The sequence below is a fragment of the Rhea americana genome, unplaced genomic scaffold (genome assembly GCF_003343005.1).
Source record: "Rhea americana isolate MKP2758 unplaced genomic scaffold, rheAme1 scaffold_141, whole genome shotgun sequence".
In the NCBI taxonomy this organism is placed as follows: Eukaryota; Metazoa; Chordata; class Aves; order Rheiformes; family Rheidae; genus Rhea; species Rhea americana.
In genome coordinates this window covers 1026158-1047466 of record NW_028185495.1, presented here as the reverse complement: position 1 = coordinate 1047466, position 21309 = coordinate 1026158, and the positions used below count along the sequence as shown (strand labels likewise).

Sequence of the window (21309 nt, the reverse complement as noted above, 5' to 3'; positions counted from 1 at the left end):
TTTAAAAAAAAAAAGAAAGAAAAAAAGAAAAAGAAAACACACCCACATCAAAAATCCATACACCCAAACATCTTAAAGTCTTACTTAGCTTTTTGCAGCCAGCCCACACTCACCTACATAGGCTTCATCATCCACCAGGAGAGGTACCGACATGCAGAGGTAGGTATCGGACTATTGAAAGACACAAAAGAACAGAAATTATCTTAAAAATCAGGCATGCTTAGAATGAACAGAAGCATCAAAATTCTCTATATTTTCTGAAGATGACTGTGGTAGAACTAAATAAACTGGTATGAAGATTAAACTCTTATAAAACTTAGCAGTGAGTTTATTTGCAATGGTTAAACAACCTTTCCCTGCTAAACTTGAAGGGGACCCTGCCAATGGTACAAATATACAGAATAAAAATCAATGGATATGCTACATAAAATAAAAAGAACTACTGAGCTTCTGTTTTATTTTATTYAAGATTGGTGTGCAGTATTCTCTTAGTATTTATAAACTCACTGCATTACAAAGAAGTGGCATTTAATAACTAAACACATTTCTACCTAAATCAGTATTTCACTCTATTCCAAGATCTATATAAGTAGTTCACAAAAATTTAAAGTTTTGTGCCACTGTAATGGCAATCACAGAAGTATATTTATTTTTGATTCACACATCTAACTCCAATTACAATCAACCAAAATATTCTTCACCAGRCATTCCAACAAACTTCACACACTTCTTAAAATAAAGAAAAAGAGTAGAATCAGTACAAAAACTAGATCTGATCTGTGATTGTCTTTGACCAATGTAAGGGACTCTGACCAAAGGCCACACACAAAATCCAGATTTTTCCATGAATAAGCACCGTGGCTCATTAGGAAAGAGCTTACAATACCAAATACAGTCCTAGAAAGCAGTAAAACCATGACTGGTGATCCTGCTGAAAGAAGGATCATGAATCTTACGCTATGGTCTTTGTCCATCAAGAAAACAGTCAGTAATGTGCTGGTAGGGGGCAGCTACAGTTTATAAATGCACGTGAACTCCCCCAAAACGAGCAGTGAAGGCAGCCTCATCTTTGTCTGCTGAATGCAGGGCAAATCCTATGGGAGCATCCAGACCACTACTGTCTGCTTTACCAGGACATTTGGTCAAAGACATAGTAGAATATATGGATTTCTATTAAATGAAATTAATTCACTGCTATGTTGTGTTTATATGCAACAGAGTAGTCTACAAGGTCAGGAATATGGCTTTTAGAGTAACAGCTTCACCRTTAAATATTTTAAACTTTTTTCAGTTTTACAGCTTTTAAGGAAAAAGGCACATCCACAAACTCTAAATCTGAAAGGACATTCACAAAGTTTGTGCAAAACAGATGAAGTTCTTGCTACCGAAAAGTTTCAAACTYGATTTAAAACGGGATGCTGTAAACAGACTTAAACAATTAGATGCAACTGAGGGGGAAGGACAGGTACAATGGTGATAACAGTACAGGATTACACAAAGCAGTGATGTACACAGATAAGAAGCAGKTTTTTTGTGTTTCTTTGCTAAAAGATGGGAAAGATGAGCAAAGGCCAGTAGATAYAATTGATATAAATGGCTTTGTGTACTCTAGATATATGCATTTACAGAATGAAAATTGAGCTGTTACAATGCCATGTCACTCAGTATAGTCCCATATCCYTCACTCCTTTCTGCTGCTCCAGCCTACCATCCCATACTACTTCCCAACAGGTCATCTCCTCTTCCTCCCTATCCAAGTGTACTTTTCTAGGCCAGAGAAACTAGGACATAACCCCACAAGATTAACCTAAATATATTCCCTTTCAAAAGGCTTCCAATAATTTCTAAAAAGCCAAGAGGCATATTTGAAGAGGAAAGGAAAAAAAAAAGCCAAGATTATAGATAGGTTAAAAAACTAATTTGACAGATTCATGACCCAAAGAACTACCAAGATCTATTAAACAGGATTGTCTGGACCAAGTCTCTGAGCCAGGAACTTTCCTTATTACTGGAAGCAGAAGAGCATGTTTTAGTTACAGCAATGCCTACTCTCTTATCCTACTTCTTGCACTCTTTCCATAAATATCTGCTATTAGGTCTAGTCAGAAAAAAAGATTGCTGGGCCAAATGGATAATTCAGTCAATCAACGTGATCACTACTGACATGAAAACTTGTCTGGCATAGTCAAGCGTTTTCAATTTTGTTTCTGATGTATGAGCCAAGCACTACTTAGCTACCAAAATAAGATAAACAAATGAGTAATCAGCTACTGGATCCAACAAAACAGATTCTGACAGCTGATCCCAAATGGTCAAATTTACAGTCTTCAAACCCAAGGACACAAACATCCCAACACTAAAGCATTAGAAGAGGCATTCACTCTAGAATCAACAATAATTCTGCCCCTTTCTCTCTACCTCACCATACGTATGCCTGTGAGCACAAGGGTGCATACTTGTTCAGCCTTCAGAAAGAAATTATTACTACGTAAACCTCAAGCATTTAAGAAATAAGCAGAAAAAACAAAATGTAATTGCCCCAGTACGCACAACTCCATCCACTCAAGTATTTTCAAAAAAACATAGAAAGACAAGATGAACARAACTTTTAAAGTGAAATCTTCTAAAAGCATGCTGGCAGAGGAAGAAGAATGCAACACTATTACCCTTTACCCTCCCCTTTCCTGCCACCACCACCTTCTACCTTCCCCCCCTCTTTTTTAATATTGATCAAGTACCTGAAGGGAGGGTGTCGGGCGACAGGGCCAAACTCTTTTCAGTTGTCCCGTGTGACAGGACAAGAGGCAATGGGCAGAAACTGAAGCACAGGAAGTTCCGCCTGACCGTGAGGGGGAATTTCTTCCCTGTGAGAGTGACAGAGCACTGGCACAGGTTGCCCAGAGAGGTTGTGGAGTCTCCTTCTCTGGAGATACTCAAGGCCTGCCTGGACACAACCCTGTCTAACGTGCTCTAGGTGACCCTGCTTGAGCAGGGAGGTTGGACTAGATGATCTCCAGAGGTCCCTTCCAACCTTACTGATTCTGTGATTACTCATGGTCATCACTAAAAATTGCACTGTTTCTTATAAATTGCTGGTATTGATAGTCACTATATCAGCGCCCAATCCATTCAAGCAACCAAAATTTTTTTTTGGTTATTGCTCATTGTGAAATTCAACAAGTTATTCACAGTCTTTTCCAGACTCAGTGCAAGTCTTAGGATTTGGGATAAGATCTCCACTTGGATTTTGGTAGTGAAGCGAAAGAAAAAAGTGACAATGATTTGTGCATGTTGACAGATGGAATTTCCTCCTCATTTTATTACATTTATATAATTATATTTATTATAGTATTATATATTATATTATATATTATAGTATATATTATATTTATTATAGTATTATATAAAACAGTTTTAACCGTAGTTTTTCATAAGTACAGTATATATTTATGCTTTATAATATTTATTATAAATTGTAGTTTGAACTGTAAGATGAAATCTACAGGCATTCAAATCACTATTGACCTATAGGTAGAAGCTCGAATCAAATAGTTTACAAAAGACTTGCAAAGCCCATTATACAAGAACCCCCCCACACACACCCTTTTCATATTAACAGTATCCCACCCAATAACATTTTATCCCTTTTTAATCTGTTCAGTAATATTTATGAAGTTTCAAGTGTACATTTAAGAACTGAAGCAATACCGTACCAAACTAATTGAGCAAACTGCATTCAAGTGGAAGTAGTCTGTCCAGCCTCCATCATATAATAGTAATTAATTCAAAAAATACCACCCCTTTTAACAAACAAAATATCTTAAGAAACAGTATCAGTTGCTCTGTATTTTTTTAATTATTATTCCATATTTGGTTATTAACAAATGAATAGTCACAGAAGTAAAACAGTGTTACTGGCTTGCAGAGCTGACAGAATAGACTTGTTTTCAAACCGAGCTGATCACATCCCTTCTGGGAAAGAAAAATCCTATCACTTTATTTTTAAATAAACCATCTTAGCGCACTACTAAACTAGTGTGCAGAGGCATAATTTTATTATAACTATGTTAATAAAGAATGATTATAGAAGGTTTTCCTCAGAATCAAAGGTAGCCTCTGGTTCTCTTCTCCACTACTCCTAAACACRCTCCACCTGGACAGCACCCTGAAATTATTATTTGCACTGCATACTTAGCTGCATTGCAACTGGAACAATCTAAGAAAAAGCATAAACTATTTTAAGAATTGTGGATATTTATTCACCACTTATGAGAGGTGGTGCTATCCAAAAGCACCAATGAACGTAAAACATATTTACCAAGCCAGAAGTCTACTTCACCAACTTCCAGATTTGTACTGCTTGAATGTATGCTTCAGTGACCCCTGCTCATAAAGTGTGCTTAGGATGATTTCATGTGTTTGTTCATGCTTGGCACTTCTGCTGAAAGAACACACTTCCCAACTCAGGGACAGATTTTCACAGTTAGAGGACTCTTAAGCCAAGTAAAGGGGCAGTTCTAGTCGATTCCCCCAAGGGATGTTTGCAGCCATAGAACATAATGCAAAAATAGAAAAATCAAAACTCGGAAAGGTCACCGTATTCTATAAACTGGAAAGAATTTGAATGACTTAAGAGAGGGCACATAAGGCAATGCAGCCCCTGTTATGCCTGAAGTACCAATATATTGCACAGATTTTTCACACACCTATTAACTCCAGCACTACTGGGGACACACACATACATTTATCACGGCAGCCTTTCCCACAGCCTATAGATAACGCATGTGACACCTATGAACTGAACGTTATGCAGCTTTAAAAGATATTTGAAAAGCTAAGCTACAAATTCTATTAACATAGGGGTACACAGCCAACCTACAGACACAAGGACAGACCTTCGCTCTGGCCATGTTCAAATCACTGCACTAGGAATTACACCTCCATCACCATTATATGGTGTTCTCCATGCAGATTATACAAAACTTTTGTTTTTTTGTTTGTTGGTTTGTTTTTCCCTCCTTCTCCTGCTATTCGAATATGCACTCATATTTCCTCTGTGGACCAGGCTTACATTTTATACAGACTTTAAGCTCCAGGTCAGCAGTATGCCTCTATATCAGCAGAAGTCAATGATTTCTACAGTAACCCTTCTAAAACAACAATGTGAATGCTTGTAATATAAATGTACCCTACTGGCAGGGCCAAAGATTCATCTCYGTTTCAGAGGAATACACACAGATAGTTAGGCTTTTTGGAATCCAAAGAGGTTGATTTTCAGTATCTGTTTTCACCTGACAAGAATTATCTGGGAAGCTTAAGGGAATAAGGCCACACTGGAATATCAAAGGCTTTAGAAAATAAAATTAAATGTGATTGCTTACAGTGATGCCATGGAAGCACTCAACATGACAATGTTATTTCAGTACTGACCTTTCTTCTTCGAGCTCTTTTTGACTAAATAGTGAAGAACTTAACCCCTTCTAGAACAATTCCTGCGTTCACATGGCCCTTCCAAGCACAGGCCTACTGTGGGTTACAACAGGTCCACTGGTCATAAGCTACACAGAACTAAGAGTTTCATTAGACATGGCTGTGACTCTACTGGTGACACAGAAACCTGACAGTAGAGAAAGAGGTGAGAAGAATTTAGTTTCTAAAGCCTACTGAAAGTGGTAATATGTGGCCAAACAGTAAATTCAGAAATTTAAAATCCTATGCTTTGTCAGGAAAAGAAAATTGACAGCGAGGACTTTCAGTYGGCCTCTGTCTGGGTCTAGAGTGCAATCCTGAAAGGTAACACCAAGATTCTGTTGTTCTAATACATAGGAGTGAATTTACAGAACAGACTCCTGAAAACATTGCAGGTAGGATACAGCTGTCTAAACACAGATACCCAGTGCCATCGTGGACAGCCTCGGATGCCCCATCTAGGCTCCCATTGCCTCTTCCGCGGTCATTAATTTCCAGTAGGCCCTATAGCATATCTGCCRGCCCCATCTAGATGTTGTGGTTGCTTCAGAGAATCTGAAATGCGGCATGGTATTTATGTTCAGGCAACTGAGTCTTTTGTATGYAAGACTGGGCTTAAATCACTGAAAAAGGGGGAAAAAAAATGAGAGAGGCAAGAATTATTTCACAGGCTAGCTGACATATATGCTGAAAATACGATATTCTAATCAATGAAAAATAGTGGCAGAACCTGAAAGAAAAAAGAAAGTACACTTCAGAAACTTAAAAAAGAAAACTCTTATCTTAGACAGGTAGATACAGTGAAAAAGAACTGCCTCATAGTGGGATTCTGTGCAAGTTCTCTAAAAAGAATAATATAATAATGTGCACAGTATATTTATGCCAGGGCATCTCAAACATACTAAGCTGCTTGTTTCAGAAATGACAGCTCCAGTTGAAAAGTGCTAAGGTGAAGAACTTCTCCRAACTCCTACTGATTCAAAAATCTTCTGAAAAAGCTATCAGAAAAAAAAAAAAAAAACTTATCTTAAAAGCTGTATGAATTACAATATGTAATTCTTGCTTTAATGATTATCAGCTGAGATAAGCCAAACATTTATTAGTAGCCTTTTACAAGATGGAGTGTCTGACCRAAGAGCATCTTTGCCTGTATCTTATGCACTGGTCTTTCAAGTCTACTGAATCTTCTTTCTATAGGCAACATCTTCCCTTCCCCCCAGCCCCCTCAAAAAAACCTGCTCCAAGAAATTATTTTTTTTAAATAGACTCTTGACCTATGCTGGCCACTCCAACAGTACCACTGAGCTGAARTGTATTAACAGAAATGAACAAAAACAAAAAAATTATCCAGCATCTGATTTCACATCTCTGCAAGGTCCTGATGGTCTCTGGCTAGCTAAATTAAATATACAAGTTGCAATCGAATATTAGAAGTTGCACTCTGTAGAAACAAGCATTTTCAAGGTGAGACCACACCATTAAGAAGATTAGTGAAGTCATTTGATGACAGAAAGAAGCAGAAAAGTTGAAGATGGTTCTGGATAGGACCACAATAATAATTCAAGGCTTAAAGAAAACATCTTACAGTGAGATTCCATAAGTTCAGTCATTGAGACTGTGGAAAGAAAAGGTAAATGGCAAATTAAATATGGTCTATAAATATTCATTTAAAAAAATAAATAACTAAAAGAGAGAAAGAGAGGGAGAGGGAGAGGGAGAGGGAGAGAGAGAGAGAAAAGATTTCTATCCTATGGAAGTAGTGAGTAGGAATAGAAATTGGAAGAAAAACAATCACTGGAAAAGACTCCTCCCCCCTCCCCCTTTTTTTTTTGGTAAAGTTATAACTTGATGTACCAGTTAGAAAGAACTGGGCTGGATTCTCTATTCACTGTCCTCAAACACTAACGTGTCTTCCTAAAATATAAACTCCAACTTGATCACAAGTGATGAGACTCCAAATGAAAAATACTATGTAAAATTCAATGGCATGGTTCATGCAAGAGCTTAGACTAGATCATCGCAATAATCCCCTCTGGCAGTATGATTCATGAATTCTTTGCCTGAACACTACATTGACTTGTGCCCAACTGAACAGCATACATTGTTTACATATTCAACATCTTGAATTACACAAAACAGTATTACAAATGAGCACAATATTTTACTGTATCTTTCTACAATTTTCTTTAAAAGACAGATAATTAAGATATGTAGACATTAAATGAGAAAGCAGATTTTTTTTAATTAAACAGGAGATTAAATTTATCTTAATTTAGCAAATTCACTAGCTTTTATAATGAGTTTAATCTCAATAATCAATATAGCCTTGTTTTTGGCAACGTAGTTATTCAGTTGTCCTCTTGAAGCCTTTTCCATCTGCACTATTACTTCTGTATCTTTCATGCAGAACATTACATTAGAAGAAAGTTCTTTCCCATCACACAAAATATATCACTCTTGATTCCTCAGATTAACCAACTGCTGATCTGAATAAAATTTCCACTTCTCCGTATTAAATTACGGCATAGTAATACAACTGAAACAAAAGATTTCCTCTTCACAAAAAAATGCAAATGAAGAACAGAAAGCATAAAACATACTGATGCTGCTCTAAATCTACTATTTTGTTCTCTAGATTTTTAATTCATTCACATCTCCAGTAATTGCTGCTCCCCTTCCCTCTTCTCCCCCCCCTTTTTTTCCCTTTCCTATACAAATAGTTATGATTGAGAACTCAGAAACTGGAATCAGCCATTACCAAAAGTGACACATCCCCCAAGAGCTCATAACAAAGCACTTAAAGTGCTTCTGTCCCCTTCATTTCAATGATTTCTTTTRGCATCTTTCACAAGGGAAGACAAACCTGCAGATAAATCCTGCCAGTATAAACCTTTCCTCTTCTCAAATATGCTCCAATATATGTCCATGTCATATGTGTCCATATGGACAACCAGAATGCAGAACAAAGCCACACTCACTAAACCCACACATTTGTCCTCAACTAGGGCCAAGAGGTACACAAAGACAACAGCTAACTAGTAAGAAGGCACTACATAAAAATTCCCTCTGTAAAGACAATTCCTTCCCTACTATGATTTTTCTGTCAAAGGCAAACGAATAATGCTAGACCTATGGAGCTGCTGGAAACTCCCTGCGGTGGAGTGCAAGAAAATGAAGATCATCTTTTCWGCCATTACTTCTTGCTGAGTTTAACAATGTTTAACTTGTCTCAATAGAAGACAACTTTCCTGTAGAGTTAGTATGTGGCACTGTGTGTGGGCAAGGGTAGAAGGGAGAGCACACAAAACATGAGCAAAACTTAAAATTTATAAAGCTAGCTATTCATTATTTCCCTTGCTTAAGTTGCATGCTGCTGCTCTTGCTTCTTCCCACCATCCCTCCCCCAAATCTTAACTAAAGCRTAAAATTCACATTTACTGTCTACATGATTACTTTTGTATGCAGGTCCACATAAATGAAAAGTATTTTCTTTCCTCTTTTTAACTACAACAGTTTTCTCCAAAAAAAAGGGGGGGGAAGAGAAAAGAGAAAAAAATTGAAGCAATTAACTCTTCACAGTTAAATCCTGTTCACAGATCTTCAACTAATGGTTCTTAAGGTTAGATCACACAAACACGAGAAATTCCACATATGTAGCTTGATAAATGGAAAATACTTTTCACTCTTTCCAAAAGATACTTAACATTTTGATGCAGATAGAGATTTTCTAGAAGAAACTRCATTTTTGTTTTGCACTCACTGGAATGACACAGCTTGCTCCAAATTACATGTTTCAGAGGGGTGCTCCCCAATAACCAAAAATCTAAGTTTTCCCTTCAGTTTTTTTTTGAAAGTGCTATCTGCAACAATGAGTCATCAGCTACTGCAGCACAACATCATGTTCTTTCCAAGCCTCTGCAGCCCTTTAAAAGAAAAGTATGGTCTTTTAATGACATATGTAATTCCCTGCACTGTGAGGCTGCAAAAAACCAATCATTTTCATCTCACTTAATGAAACTACCTGCAAAAGTGATGCTAGAAACTCAGAAATCTATATGATTCTTAAGAGATATTTAAAAAAAAAAAAAAACCTCAATTTTCTTCATTCTTACTCATTTGGCTCAGGAGAAGATAAGCAATTTCATCAGAAAGAGTTGATTGTTCCAAGTTGTTTACAGTAGCTTTCCTAGGGTATTTTAGGGCTTTCAAATATTGGGTCACAATTATTATCCTAATAAAATGCTTTCTGCTTAGTCTTTCTCAACTTGCCTAAGTTGTGGTAGTGTTCAGTTTAACATAACTAAATGCACTGAGGGACTATCTGAGATTTGGTGTCAATTGTAATCAAAAAAAAAATTATATCTTAGTAGCACAGCTGGAGATATTTCACTTTAAAAGTAATTCTCCTGTATCTTCTGTATTGCTTTCAGTATTATTCYACTGTTATGTTCCCAGAATAAACTTCAGGATTTCAGTTTATGAAACCAATATACTACAAAAAGTCAATCAAGCAAAAAGACTTCTTTTGTTTGAAGTAACTTTTCTGATTTCTGCTCTTCTCTGGGCAGAAGAGCACAGATCTACGAAGTTACCCTGTTCTACCCTGCTCGTTTGCTGATATTGCAGGTAACATTTTCCTGGCTTACAAAATGAAGAATAAATGGCAATAAGAAAAACTGCATTTGTCTCACCTGCTTAGGAGTCACCCCAGGCATGCGAATGTCCAGTGCAAAATCTGAAAGACCGAGTGAAATCACTGGTCTGCTGCTTCCAAGGCATTCATTAGAAACAGACCTAGTAGTATCTTTATACCTTAAAGAGAAGAAGGAAAGATTTCAAAAATACTGCCTTTTGTTATATCCTTCTAAAATGATAAGGCTTTAAAACAAATAGTTGACAACTCTGCGTCCAAAAGTGATTTGGAAACTTCACTTTTGTGAACTTAGGAAAAACATCTTAGTTACCAAGCACATTTTGAAGCAGTTCCTATGAACAATCAGACAGACTAGTCTGAAAAGCATTAGCTTAAATGTAATAAAATACTAAATGCAACCTGCCAGCTCATCTAAATATTCGTCTGAGATACATGTGAGTACACAAAGAATTAATTCACAAAAATATTTCAAATACTGTTAATCATCCAAGACTTTTTTTTTTTTTTAAAAAAGAGACTACATATCTGATGTAGAATTCAATACAGATTAAATCTCAATTGAGTGCAAAAGGGAAATTTTTAAGGAAGACAGCAAGTCTGTCTTCCTATTGTATGTCAGTAAAGAAAAACAGTAAATTGTACTACTTTACATGATTGTTAAAGTCTGTATTGAATGCAACATAAAAGAAAAAAAGTAGATCACTATGAAGAATAACTGAGATATGACACAACTCCAACAGAAATTTTGAATAAATGACACTATGCACAAAACTACAATGCACAGTGTACCTCATATACAATAACACACTTTTTTTAATTTAAAGACTTAATAGGYTATTTCTCTCGTATGTGGTACCTTCAAATTTGCCTACGCAACTTTCTGTTCAAGACTTCAAAAACCCCTGAGATTGTCTCATTTCAAGCTAGTTAATGCTTTCTCATGAAGGCATATCTGTTTATTCTGCAAGCTAACAGGGGTAGGTGACATGTATTTACTCACTGTGTARAGTCTCAAATACAGCTATGCAGTTCTATGAAAATTTCTGTTAATTACTGTTTTATCATTCTCATACAGAAAACTCACATTTTAAAGAGCAATCTGAGGGTAAAACATTAGACTTCYGGTCTTTCACATGACAAAAGAACATCATTTCAAAATTACAGAAAAAATATTCAGAGTAAGGGAGCAGAACTCAACAAATATCGCACATTTTCAGGTAGGACATACTTTTTCATACTTCCGTTATATAACAACAGATGGCAGACCTAAGGAAGCATGCATGCAAAACAAGGTCTTCCTGCATAACCCACCTCTTGAAGACAGCAAGTGGGCTCCTGAAACCCAAACAGCTGTTTTGAAAAACAAGGAACAGCATTAGCAGGTTGTTAACGAGGCCAGCCATGTCCACCCTGCTGTTCCTGGCCCGATCAAGGGAGCAAAAAAAAGGGCAGCGCAGCTCTCTCGGCTGTGATCCTGACAATTAGGCGGCAGCAGCGATATCAATTCACTACTTCATTACTGTGTGCTCTGCAGGCATCCTACAGCTTTTGACAGACCATCTGTCTTGGAGGGTGATGCACTGTAAATCAGGAAGGTGGATGATGCTATGTTGTCTTTATTATTAGCTGTAAGAATCTGTTGAAGAATCCTCCCTTGCAGATAGATGACACTGTACTTTTGTTCACTTAAGGAGCTGAAGCAAAGTGGCACTCCTGAAGCTTTCTCCCAGTGCCGTACACTGAAATCTGCAGGTTACTTATCAATCCACAGTGAAAGCGACTAAGTGGCATCACAGAAATCCACGTCAGTCATTCTTCAGAACCTGTAAAAATAGAAGCAGATAAAGGATGACTAACACATTACAGCATTAGTTCTCAGCAAATCCCTGCTGAGGCTTTCTAATACATTAGTACTTTCCCAAGCTCTAGCCCAGCCCAGTGAAGAATGCACCAAGTCTGTTGATTCCTCCCTCTGCTCCCCTCCCACCCACAGAGACAGAGACACAGATATGTTTAATATTGATAGGCAAAACTCCCACTAGAATTCCTATTCTGCACGGTAGGAAAAACATCAAAAACCCTAACACGCAAAAGCCAAAGTCTGGAGTATTTCACACATACAAACTGTAACGTGTTCTACTAGCAGCAAAAACAAAAACAAGAAAACTCCCCCAAGAACAGCCACCCACTCGCAGGGTAAAAAAAAAATTTCTGAATTCTATCAGCTAAGATTTAATGTTTCAGCACTTCTTGCAGGCTGACAAAGTATTTTATTTTTAATACAACTGGAAATGCAGCACAAAAACTACTACTGAGATCAATCAAATTTCTTTATAATGTTAGTTGAATACTGCTTTTATCTTTCGTATATTAAGGTTTCTTCAGCTCAAGCCATTACTCTCCTTACTGCATTAACTTCAACCACTCTTATATCTCATTTTAGTTGATTATGCCTTTCAATTTCAAGTATTTAAATTTTTTTTTTTAAGCACGCTAAAAAAATAACACTGCAGTAATGAGTGCGCTATCAATGACATACTAGTGTTTTTATTAAGCATACCAGTTCTGGCAGGAGACAAATTTCAGATCATAAATAAGATGAAAATCTTTAAAATGCATTATTTAGTAATGCTTACAAAAATAAATACTTAAGGAAACAAACAAATAACCTCGTCTTTCAACCCTTAGAAACCATGGTCAAAACACAACTAGATGATGAAATAGCTAAGAAGGATTCTGAAATGAAACAGAACTTAAATTATCACATWTAAGTAAATCTCTTCCATCTCAATGTGAGAGTGCTTGCACTGACAAGGCTTCTAACAAAACACCAGTGCTCCCACCTACACTAAAAGCCATGCTGGCAACTTGCCAACGGTTTGGTGGCTATACTAGATTTGCATTCAAGTATTCATAAAAGATGCACATAAAAATAATGATTAATATAACCAAGCTAATTTGGATATTTTATTAATTTAAAGATGACAGAAAAGATTTCAGCACAAACAACTAAATATGAACTTCATCTTTATTTTCAGCTTGTCAAAAAACAGGCCAAGGCTGTCCAAAATCATTCATGCAAGCAGCAATGCAAGGCTCATTCTTTCCATTTACATAAAATTGAAGCTCTTCATTTCTGTGATCTATTGATCAACGAATAAAACTGAATTCAGAAATGAATTCTGAGATATTACAGTACACTATGATTTGATTCTTCGGTTTCTATGCAACGATTCTGGGGGGGGGGTTGTTCTTTTTTTCTAATATGCTTTTCTTTTATATTAGTTATGAGCATAACACAGCTGAAGCAGCACTTCATGCTTCCCCAGACACATTTAATCAACTTTCCGGCTATTTAGCTCTTTTCTTCAGAGGAAAAAAAAACATGCATGAAGTAGAACTGGTGAAGAAACCCTAAGACTTGAAACCCTATTTAACATGTTTACTAAACGGTATTGAATTAGGAGGCACTGATGTTTAGAAATTACGCTCTCTTACAGTATGTATGGTAAGTGCATTTCACAGGTGACAGCTCTGAAGGACAGAGGCAGAAATATCATGTTTTAACACCTACAGAGTTACAATGTTGTAACTTAAAAGTTTCAGAACCTGAAAAGATATTTTCAAGTGACTGAGAAACAAACAGGTGCTTCTACCTTTGTCCAACTCATGAAGTCAGAAATTGTTTATGCCAAGTCTGTTACAAACATCTACCTGGCCTATAAATCACCAGAAGGAATCTACTGAGAAACCTGATCATTAGTATAGGGGTTTCCTTGCAGCAACTTTCAGTTCTCACTGTAGGGTTAAGCATAGTAACAGTCAGAACAAATCACCAGAACATAGCYTAATATTACAGGGAAATGTCTGGTGATCCATACTTTTCAGAAGATTGCTCACGAGAGTATAAGAAGAATTTGGAATTATCTGACAAGGCAAAGAAATCTCAAATGAGATCATTACACATGCATGCCTAACATCCATATATTCTACTTAAATATAGGCCCACTTCATCTACAAATTTTGTTTTTACCTGAGTTTCATCAGCTGGATGAAAATTTTAAATGGACAAAAATTAAGTATATCTAGTACTGAAGAGCAGGCCCTTGCACAATAGGCTTTTAAACTTGGGMGAAGCAGGGGGAAGGAGGAATGGAAGCTCAGTCACGAAGAAATTTCCATCTAATTTTAGACATGATGCAATGAGCAAGAACATCAGACAGTGAGGGAGAAAAGTGAAGATGAGAGATTCAATAATAAGATTATACGGTTACTTAGGTTCATTACGTGGACATCTTGATACCACTGTTTTGCTTTCAATTTAGAGTAAGAGATCCTGAGGGAGCAGGAGAAGCGAGGTTAATAGAGGTAATTAATGACAGAGACTAGAGTGCAAGGGAGATGAAAATTATTTTGGGCATGGCAAGCATGTGCTTTTATCTCCCATGCCCCACTTGACATTAAAGAAAATAATGGCAAAAAAGCAGGGACACACACGGACACACAAAATAGCCATCTGCAACTAGTAGGAAGAGATCCTACTGAACAGATTGAGAAACGAGGTGGCTAAGCAGCTCAAAATCCAAATACAATGCAAAAAAAGCACACAAAAATAAGATAACATTATTTCACCGTGCCTTAAACAAACAGTCTTTTTAAAAAGAGTGGCAACTAACTGATGAATTACCAAAAACAAACTACGGAAAAAGCTCTGTATTAACTAGAAGTTCATAAAGCCGGCTATAACCATAGAAGAAGACTTCTCAAGTTTAATGATTAGATTCTTTTTTTTTAATGCGCAGTACCAATTGAACAAAGTGACCTCACCTTCAGTCACCACTACTTGCAAAGAAAAAGAAACCCCAAAACCAAAACAACCCCCCACCACACCCCAAACAGTGGAGTGATGTGAAAGTCTATCACAGGTYGTAATTTCTCATTGGTAATTTTTTTCCCCTTGTTTCTTAAGCATCAAAACCGTAGGACTGAGCAAGGATTACTTGGTTCTGTCTTCACCTATAGCACAGAATCTATGTTTCATCTCAGACAACATTTTCAGCTTCAGCAGCTCAGTTTTGCCATCATTAGATCACAGGTAATGAAATGTATTTAAGCATCTTTAACTAACTTCACAGTTMGGAAGCAAAGTTCCTGCTTTCTCTAAAAACGCTTGGTACTCTCAGGGTCTCTGCTTCTTCCCACACACTTTCCAACCCTAACAGTCATTCAGGCAGAGTAAGGATTAACAAGCAACACTAACAGTACCACAGTATACTCCGAATAAAATATCAGAAATGTAACCATCGGCTGAGAAGCACAAGGACATGTGGCAATACTGCCATGTAGGTAACCTTTCCATCAGGAGTACAGCAGAGCGAAAAGCTGGTGGAAAAGATGAAAGAAGAAAAATCCCCCCAAAATCAGAAGAACATCAAATAGAAAACTGGACATTGTACTTTGTCAACATGCGAGAAGATAGTGTTCAAACCAACTCCTCCCCAGACCCACGTTTTTCAGTTCTCAAAATACTAAAGATTTATAGCATGCACTTGGACCGTGTAAGTAATTCCAAACTAAATCAGCCCAAACATGACACTGGATGAGATGACCATAATTTCTGAAGACTTGCCTATTTGATTAGCAGTCTGTTTGGTGCCATCCTCATCAAGAGGAGCAACAATATTGTTTGCAACCCTGTACGTTGTGGCATGTGTTATATAAGAACTGGGGTAACTACAAGAGAACATTTGATTCTCTGAAAATCAAAACAGATCAGAAGTGGATCTGTGCCATCAGGCATTTATATTTTATAGACAGACATTTATAGTTTTCCTACCTTTATGTCAAGAGGACACGTTCACAAATTAATTAAACAAGACATCAAAGAAGATACCTGGTGATTGCATACGCAGGCATGTTATTRCACCTTGAGTATACAAACACCCAGTTCAGCCACTGAACTATAACCAGGCCTCCAAGTCAGGTAAAAAGCGAAGACATACTTCAGGAAGAGTTCATCTCTTGGTTTAATTTAGGTTTTACAAATGCTTTTCTTCCGCTACCAAAACCCTTTCAGATACAGATACCAAAGTAAAAAAAGAAATATGATGGCTTTCATCATCRTTCTTTTATGAACGATCTTTTCTATAGTTTGATCTGTTGAGCGTATGTATGATGGCCATTTTTAAAATAAACATTTCACGACAGTAGAAAAACTATTATCCATTCTATTAGAGGAAGCACAGTATTTACACTTACGAAAAATTGACTTAAATTGTTGCATACGTTGCTACAGACTAATCAGATGCTTTCTAAATAGATTCACTCCTTTCACGCTTTCAGAATATATTGAAACGTACAATAATATGTATCTTCTTCCTATTTGACTAGAACTACTACATGAAAATTCTTATTAAAAAGTGCTTACAAAGGTAATTCATAAAGGGCAAAAAATTCGCAAAAAAGGTGGATAACTGAGCAGTCAAGCTTTCTCAGTGGATTTTGCTGACTCGTTAATCATTTGTGTGCTCTCTGTTAAAAGGAGCATTACCTGCAGGYTGCCCATTGGGAAAAGAGAGCAGCTTCAGGAGAGGGCGTAACAGCCTATTGCACCCATCTGAGGAACCTACTACATAGCCAGTAATTGGTAAGTGCTTTCCTCAACAGCATGAAATCTCTTGAGGCTATTGAATACACACGTATAGTTCACAGAAGSGGTAGCCTGTTAAAACAATAGCACGTTTGTCTCTTCTAGAAAACATATAAATGCATGGTTTTGGTGCAAGAACCATGACATAGGACTAAAATCCAGTCCTATTAGTTAAATTAGATTTTGCAAAAWTTTTTTTTGTTGTTGTCTGAATAGAAACAGTGTCTTCAGACAGCTCTGAAGACAACTGAATACATTTACTGGCATTGACACAGTTGCCTTTGAAATAAGTTATTACTATATTTATGATGGATAGACAGGAACATGAATGACTGCCAAATGATGCAATTTTTGAGTAGCAGGTAGTATTACATTGCTTTAAATAAAGCCAGAAAAATGCACACATCACAAATAGGGGCGACTCTGACACAGTCTTCAATTGCAGAATAATTACTATGTATTTTTCAGGATATGAACTGGAAAGAAAATGGAAATTCTTTAGAAGTCCAGAGTCYCAACCTGCAGATACAGGAAGGTGAGCAGAGAATAGGGTAGCTTACTTGATGGAAAGAAAAATAAAATAAAAAACAAACAAAAACTACTTTGTAATTAAGGTAACATGATGTCACCCCAAAATCCTACTCTTTTCCTAAAATTCCAACAGGGGAAGCCTGTGCAGCTGGGCAAGCCATTTAAATTATTTTCATAAATTATTCTAACTGTAAACTCCACATTTTCTAAATGAGGAACTTGAGATGCTTAGCACCAATTTTCAGTACTGACATTCAGCATTCACGTGCAGGTGACTAAAGACCCCACAGAGCTATGGATGTGCAGCATAACGGCTCCAACGATGCAGTAACATAGTGAAACTGGGAAAGAGCCAGAAGGTCTAAGTTCAAATCTTTTTCTACCACAAACTCCCTGTGTGGCTTTTGGCAACATGCTTGATCTTAGTAAGTTTCTCTATCTAATAACAACACTTTTTTACCCATAGAGTTGAAAAGATCAGAACCATGAATGTTTGGGAATCGCTAGCAAAACAGCTTCCAGGAAATCCCAAACAAAAAAGTCAGTTTTGTATTCATAGTACAATGCAGAAAACAGGTAATAGTCTTGTATTCAATTAAGATTAATAAATAAATATTCARTAGCATCTAACACAGGCAGCAGTGCTTTCAAAACAAGAGTCAAAGATGAAGGACTTGAGTTTGCTGCAAACAGTGAAGATGTGAGGGATGACATTTAAAAAGTTAGTAGATTTCAAAGCTCAAAAATGCTCTCATATCTAGAGCTGGAAGGAGACAGAAATGCAACCATCAGAGTTGTAAAAGGATGGTGAGGTAAATGCTGATGCTGATTGTTTGCATATTCAAAGGCTTGGGTTTTAAGTAGGCTTGCTGCAGTCAAGACTGCTTACCATTCGACTTAGTATACTCTTCCCTTCCATCACAGCTTTTTTCTAATCAAAAACCTACTCTGCACCTGAATTATCCATTTATGTCATTATGTTCTCCATACCTCTGCTAGATCAAAGAATTTGCCTCATCAGGCAACTTTCAAAGTGCTCCAACGATGAAAGACACCCAACTCCTTCCACCACAAGATAGCTGGTAATTTAAAATTCTTAGTTTGATTCATATGAATGTGGTCGTTTCTTGCTGTGAAAAGTTCCATTTCACATCAACAACCACATATGGAAGTATTTTTATTTAATGTGAGGAACATAATACTTTCCTGATTTCCATAAGAAGTATTCTGCTTTTAAACACTGATTCTAGAAAAGCAAAAATTCTAAGGTAAATAATAAAGGTACTTGCCTACTAAATCACAACATTGATATATCCGGTCCATTAACTTTTTCAGATAACTGCACCTCAGATGCAATGCTATGAAAACACCAGTACAGATCATCTCTTTCCTTTCAAATCCCAGATAAATCCTCTCAAGTCTCAAAGCCAGATACCAGAGAAGAGATGCAAAAATATAAACCTACAGAGGTGAGACTTCTGGAGAACTAAATCTACTGATAAGTCATATAGACTTTGAGACACACTGCAAGGAACAATGTATAAGAATAAAAGGGATATACTACAGGAGAAACTTCTTCAGTAGAAGGACAGCCTAGCAGTAGGACAGGTTGCCCAGAGGGGCTAGGAAGACTCTGCACAGAGTCCTAAGCACCCTGGTCCAACCAGCTGGGAGCAGGGGTTGCACTGGAGACCTCCTGAGGTCCCTCCTGGCCTGAATCACCCTGTGATCCTAACCTGGAAGTAATGAGGAAACTGGAAAAAAAACATACATGGGAAGTGTGTTTTTCACCAAATCTGACAGCAGTTTAGTGTTACAAGCGTAATTTCATTGTCCATCTCAGAAAGGTCATCAAAATTATATTCTAGGAGTCATGTTACTAATAAAATGAAATAATACAAGAGGTGAGTATATACTTTAAAACTTCCTGCTCTCATGCGTGTGAGAAAAGGTAGGGAGGGCACTTCACCATAGGCAGAAAATAACGTGTACTACAACTAAGTAAGAGTTCCCCTTGCAATTTGAAGGCAACCTATCTGTACTAAAGATTAAAATAAAATCTTGGAAAGCACTGTCATTTCAGTACATATGAAGAGTTTTTCCTACTGGACAGCTTTCTTTTGAGATAAATTTAAGTTTTCTGCAGCCAACAGACAGAGGATAAAGAATTACTATCTATATTGTGCTTTCTGCTTTTGGAGATCAACAGGTTCACAACATTACACTAGCTGGGAACCTGGAAGTTCAGAGCAAGAATGTCAAAGATTATGGTCACATCTTCCCCTTTCCCAAAGCTTCTGAGCTTTGTGAATGATCGGCATGTCCCTCCTCTCACAATTAAGGTTTTACATACCACTGTCACTTCCTAAAGAAAAATCGAGGAAGGACAAATACAGTTCCTCAAAATAAAGACAAAAAGTTAATTATATATTCACTCAGGTGCCAGACAGATACATACCAAAAAAGAAGGATACACAGCACTAGATCTTCTGAAGGGACACATTAGTGTGTTTCAGACCAACATAAAAAGCTTGGAAAAAATTAAGCCCACTGAAATTCTAAATTTCTAAGTATCATAAGATTTTCAAAATGTAATATACAATTCAAACAATTTTATTCCGTCTCCATCAGCACTTAATTATTAGACATAAACTTGTTTAAAAATGTGGTATTTCACTCATTTTGATAAAGCAAAGAGTAAGCAAACCACCTCAGTGACACAAAATCCTGTTCTGTTCATATTAATACAAAATGTTTTAATAATTAAAACTTACTAAGATTTCATTCTAAGTGAGAATTCACATTTACATCCCAATTTTTCTTTCTATGCACCCAGAGATGAGAAAATACTCTAGTAAGCATCAAGAAAGCATCTACRCATCCAGAGATGATAAAATACTCTAGTAAAGCATCAAGAAAGTTGTATTCCTTTGTGGAAAGTCTATAATGAAAGGCTGTTAATTCCCCTCTCCCCATCATCTTATAAAACTAATTAACAATGGCCACAGTTTGCTAACTCAATCCTTAATAAATTGACACTAAAATAATTTATAATCCTGTATAAACTGATGAAACTGTTTCAGTTCCTATGAGAGTAGTGAAATGCAAGAACTCCTTTCTTTTTTGTAGCAGTCACAGACCACCTTCAGAAGTTCAAAGCGCAGAGAGAGTGTTTTTGTTCTCCTATTCTGTAATTTAAAAGCATTTAAATAGCATTTTATTCATAATAAATCACCTTGTAATCTTTCTGCTTTGCCCAGTAATCAAAACAGCTAAAATTCTCTTGTCAAGGAAGATCAACACTTTTTATTGAAAGACAACATCTTAACAAAACRTTCATTTCATATTCTGAAAAAATGAACAAGTTGAATGATACTAATTATTTGCTTAAAAGGGAAAACACATGAGAAGCTTCTTTAAATTTTTTATACCTAGATCACTATCAATAGTACAATGTAATAAGGATAACAGTTCACTGAAGTACCCTTTATTTTCCCTTTGTTATGCAAAAAGAGAAAATACGAAAGAAAGAATATTTTACTGAGTTAGGACTAGCCTCCAAGGATAATGCAAATGAGAGATCATTAAAAATATTTAAGTTCAATTATGCAGCACACATGAACAATGAACTAAATTCAAGACATGTTCCTTCACTAAAAGGACTTCAAATCATGCTCCCTGAATTCTTTATGTACAAATTACATACTCAAACAAGAAAAAGAAAAAAAAAAGCGGTATTTTTTTCCCCCCATCAAAACACGTAGAACTTTGTTAATGTAGCTATTTAATCTATCGTGCACTGATTCATTCGGACCAGAACACATGAGGGAGTGATTACGTGAGCAGCTGAACTCCCAGGCAGAGCGCAGGAGCGGGCAGGCAGCTGCGGCTAGGAGAGTGGCCACAGGCATCGCCAGAGGGCATCGCCTGATGAGAGGCTGGAGCCCTGTCATCAGGCAGGACGGTTCTTTTCCCTTCTCTTTTCCCATCCCTGGCCCTTACACTA

The 21309-nt window shown here is 36.8% G+C and overlaps 1 protein-coding gene across 4 annotated transcripts in view; it reads right to left on the bottom strand.

Annotated features, from left to right (window-relative positions):
* Window positions 1–21309, bottom strand: part of PAM (peptidylglycine alpha-amidating monooxygenase) — a 98751-nt gene that overhangs the window by 71460 nt on the left and 5982 nt on the right. For all 4 annotated transcript variants that reach the window (XM_085298761.1, XM_085298762.1, XM_085298760.1 and 1 more), the window contains exons 2-4: window positions 11435–11946; window positions 10161–10281; window positions 114–171 (exon numbers count right to left, since the gene is read on the bottom strand). In XM_085298761.1, the coding sequence (XP_085154887.1) occupies window positions 114–171; window positions 10161–10281; window positions 11435–11526 (271 nt within the window). In that variant the 5' untranslated portion in view covers window positions 11527–11946. The remainder of the gene's footprint in view (window positions 1–113; window positions 172–10160; window positions 10282–11434; window positions 11947–21309) is intronic.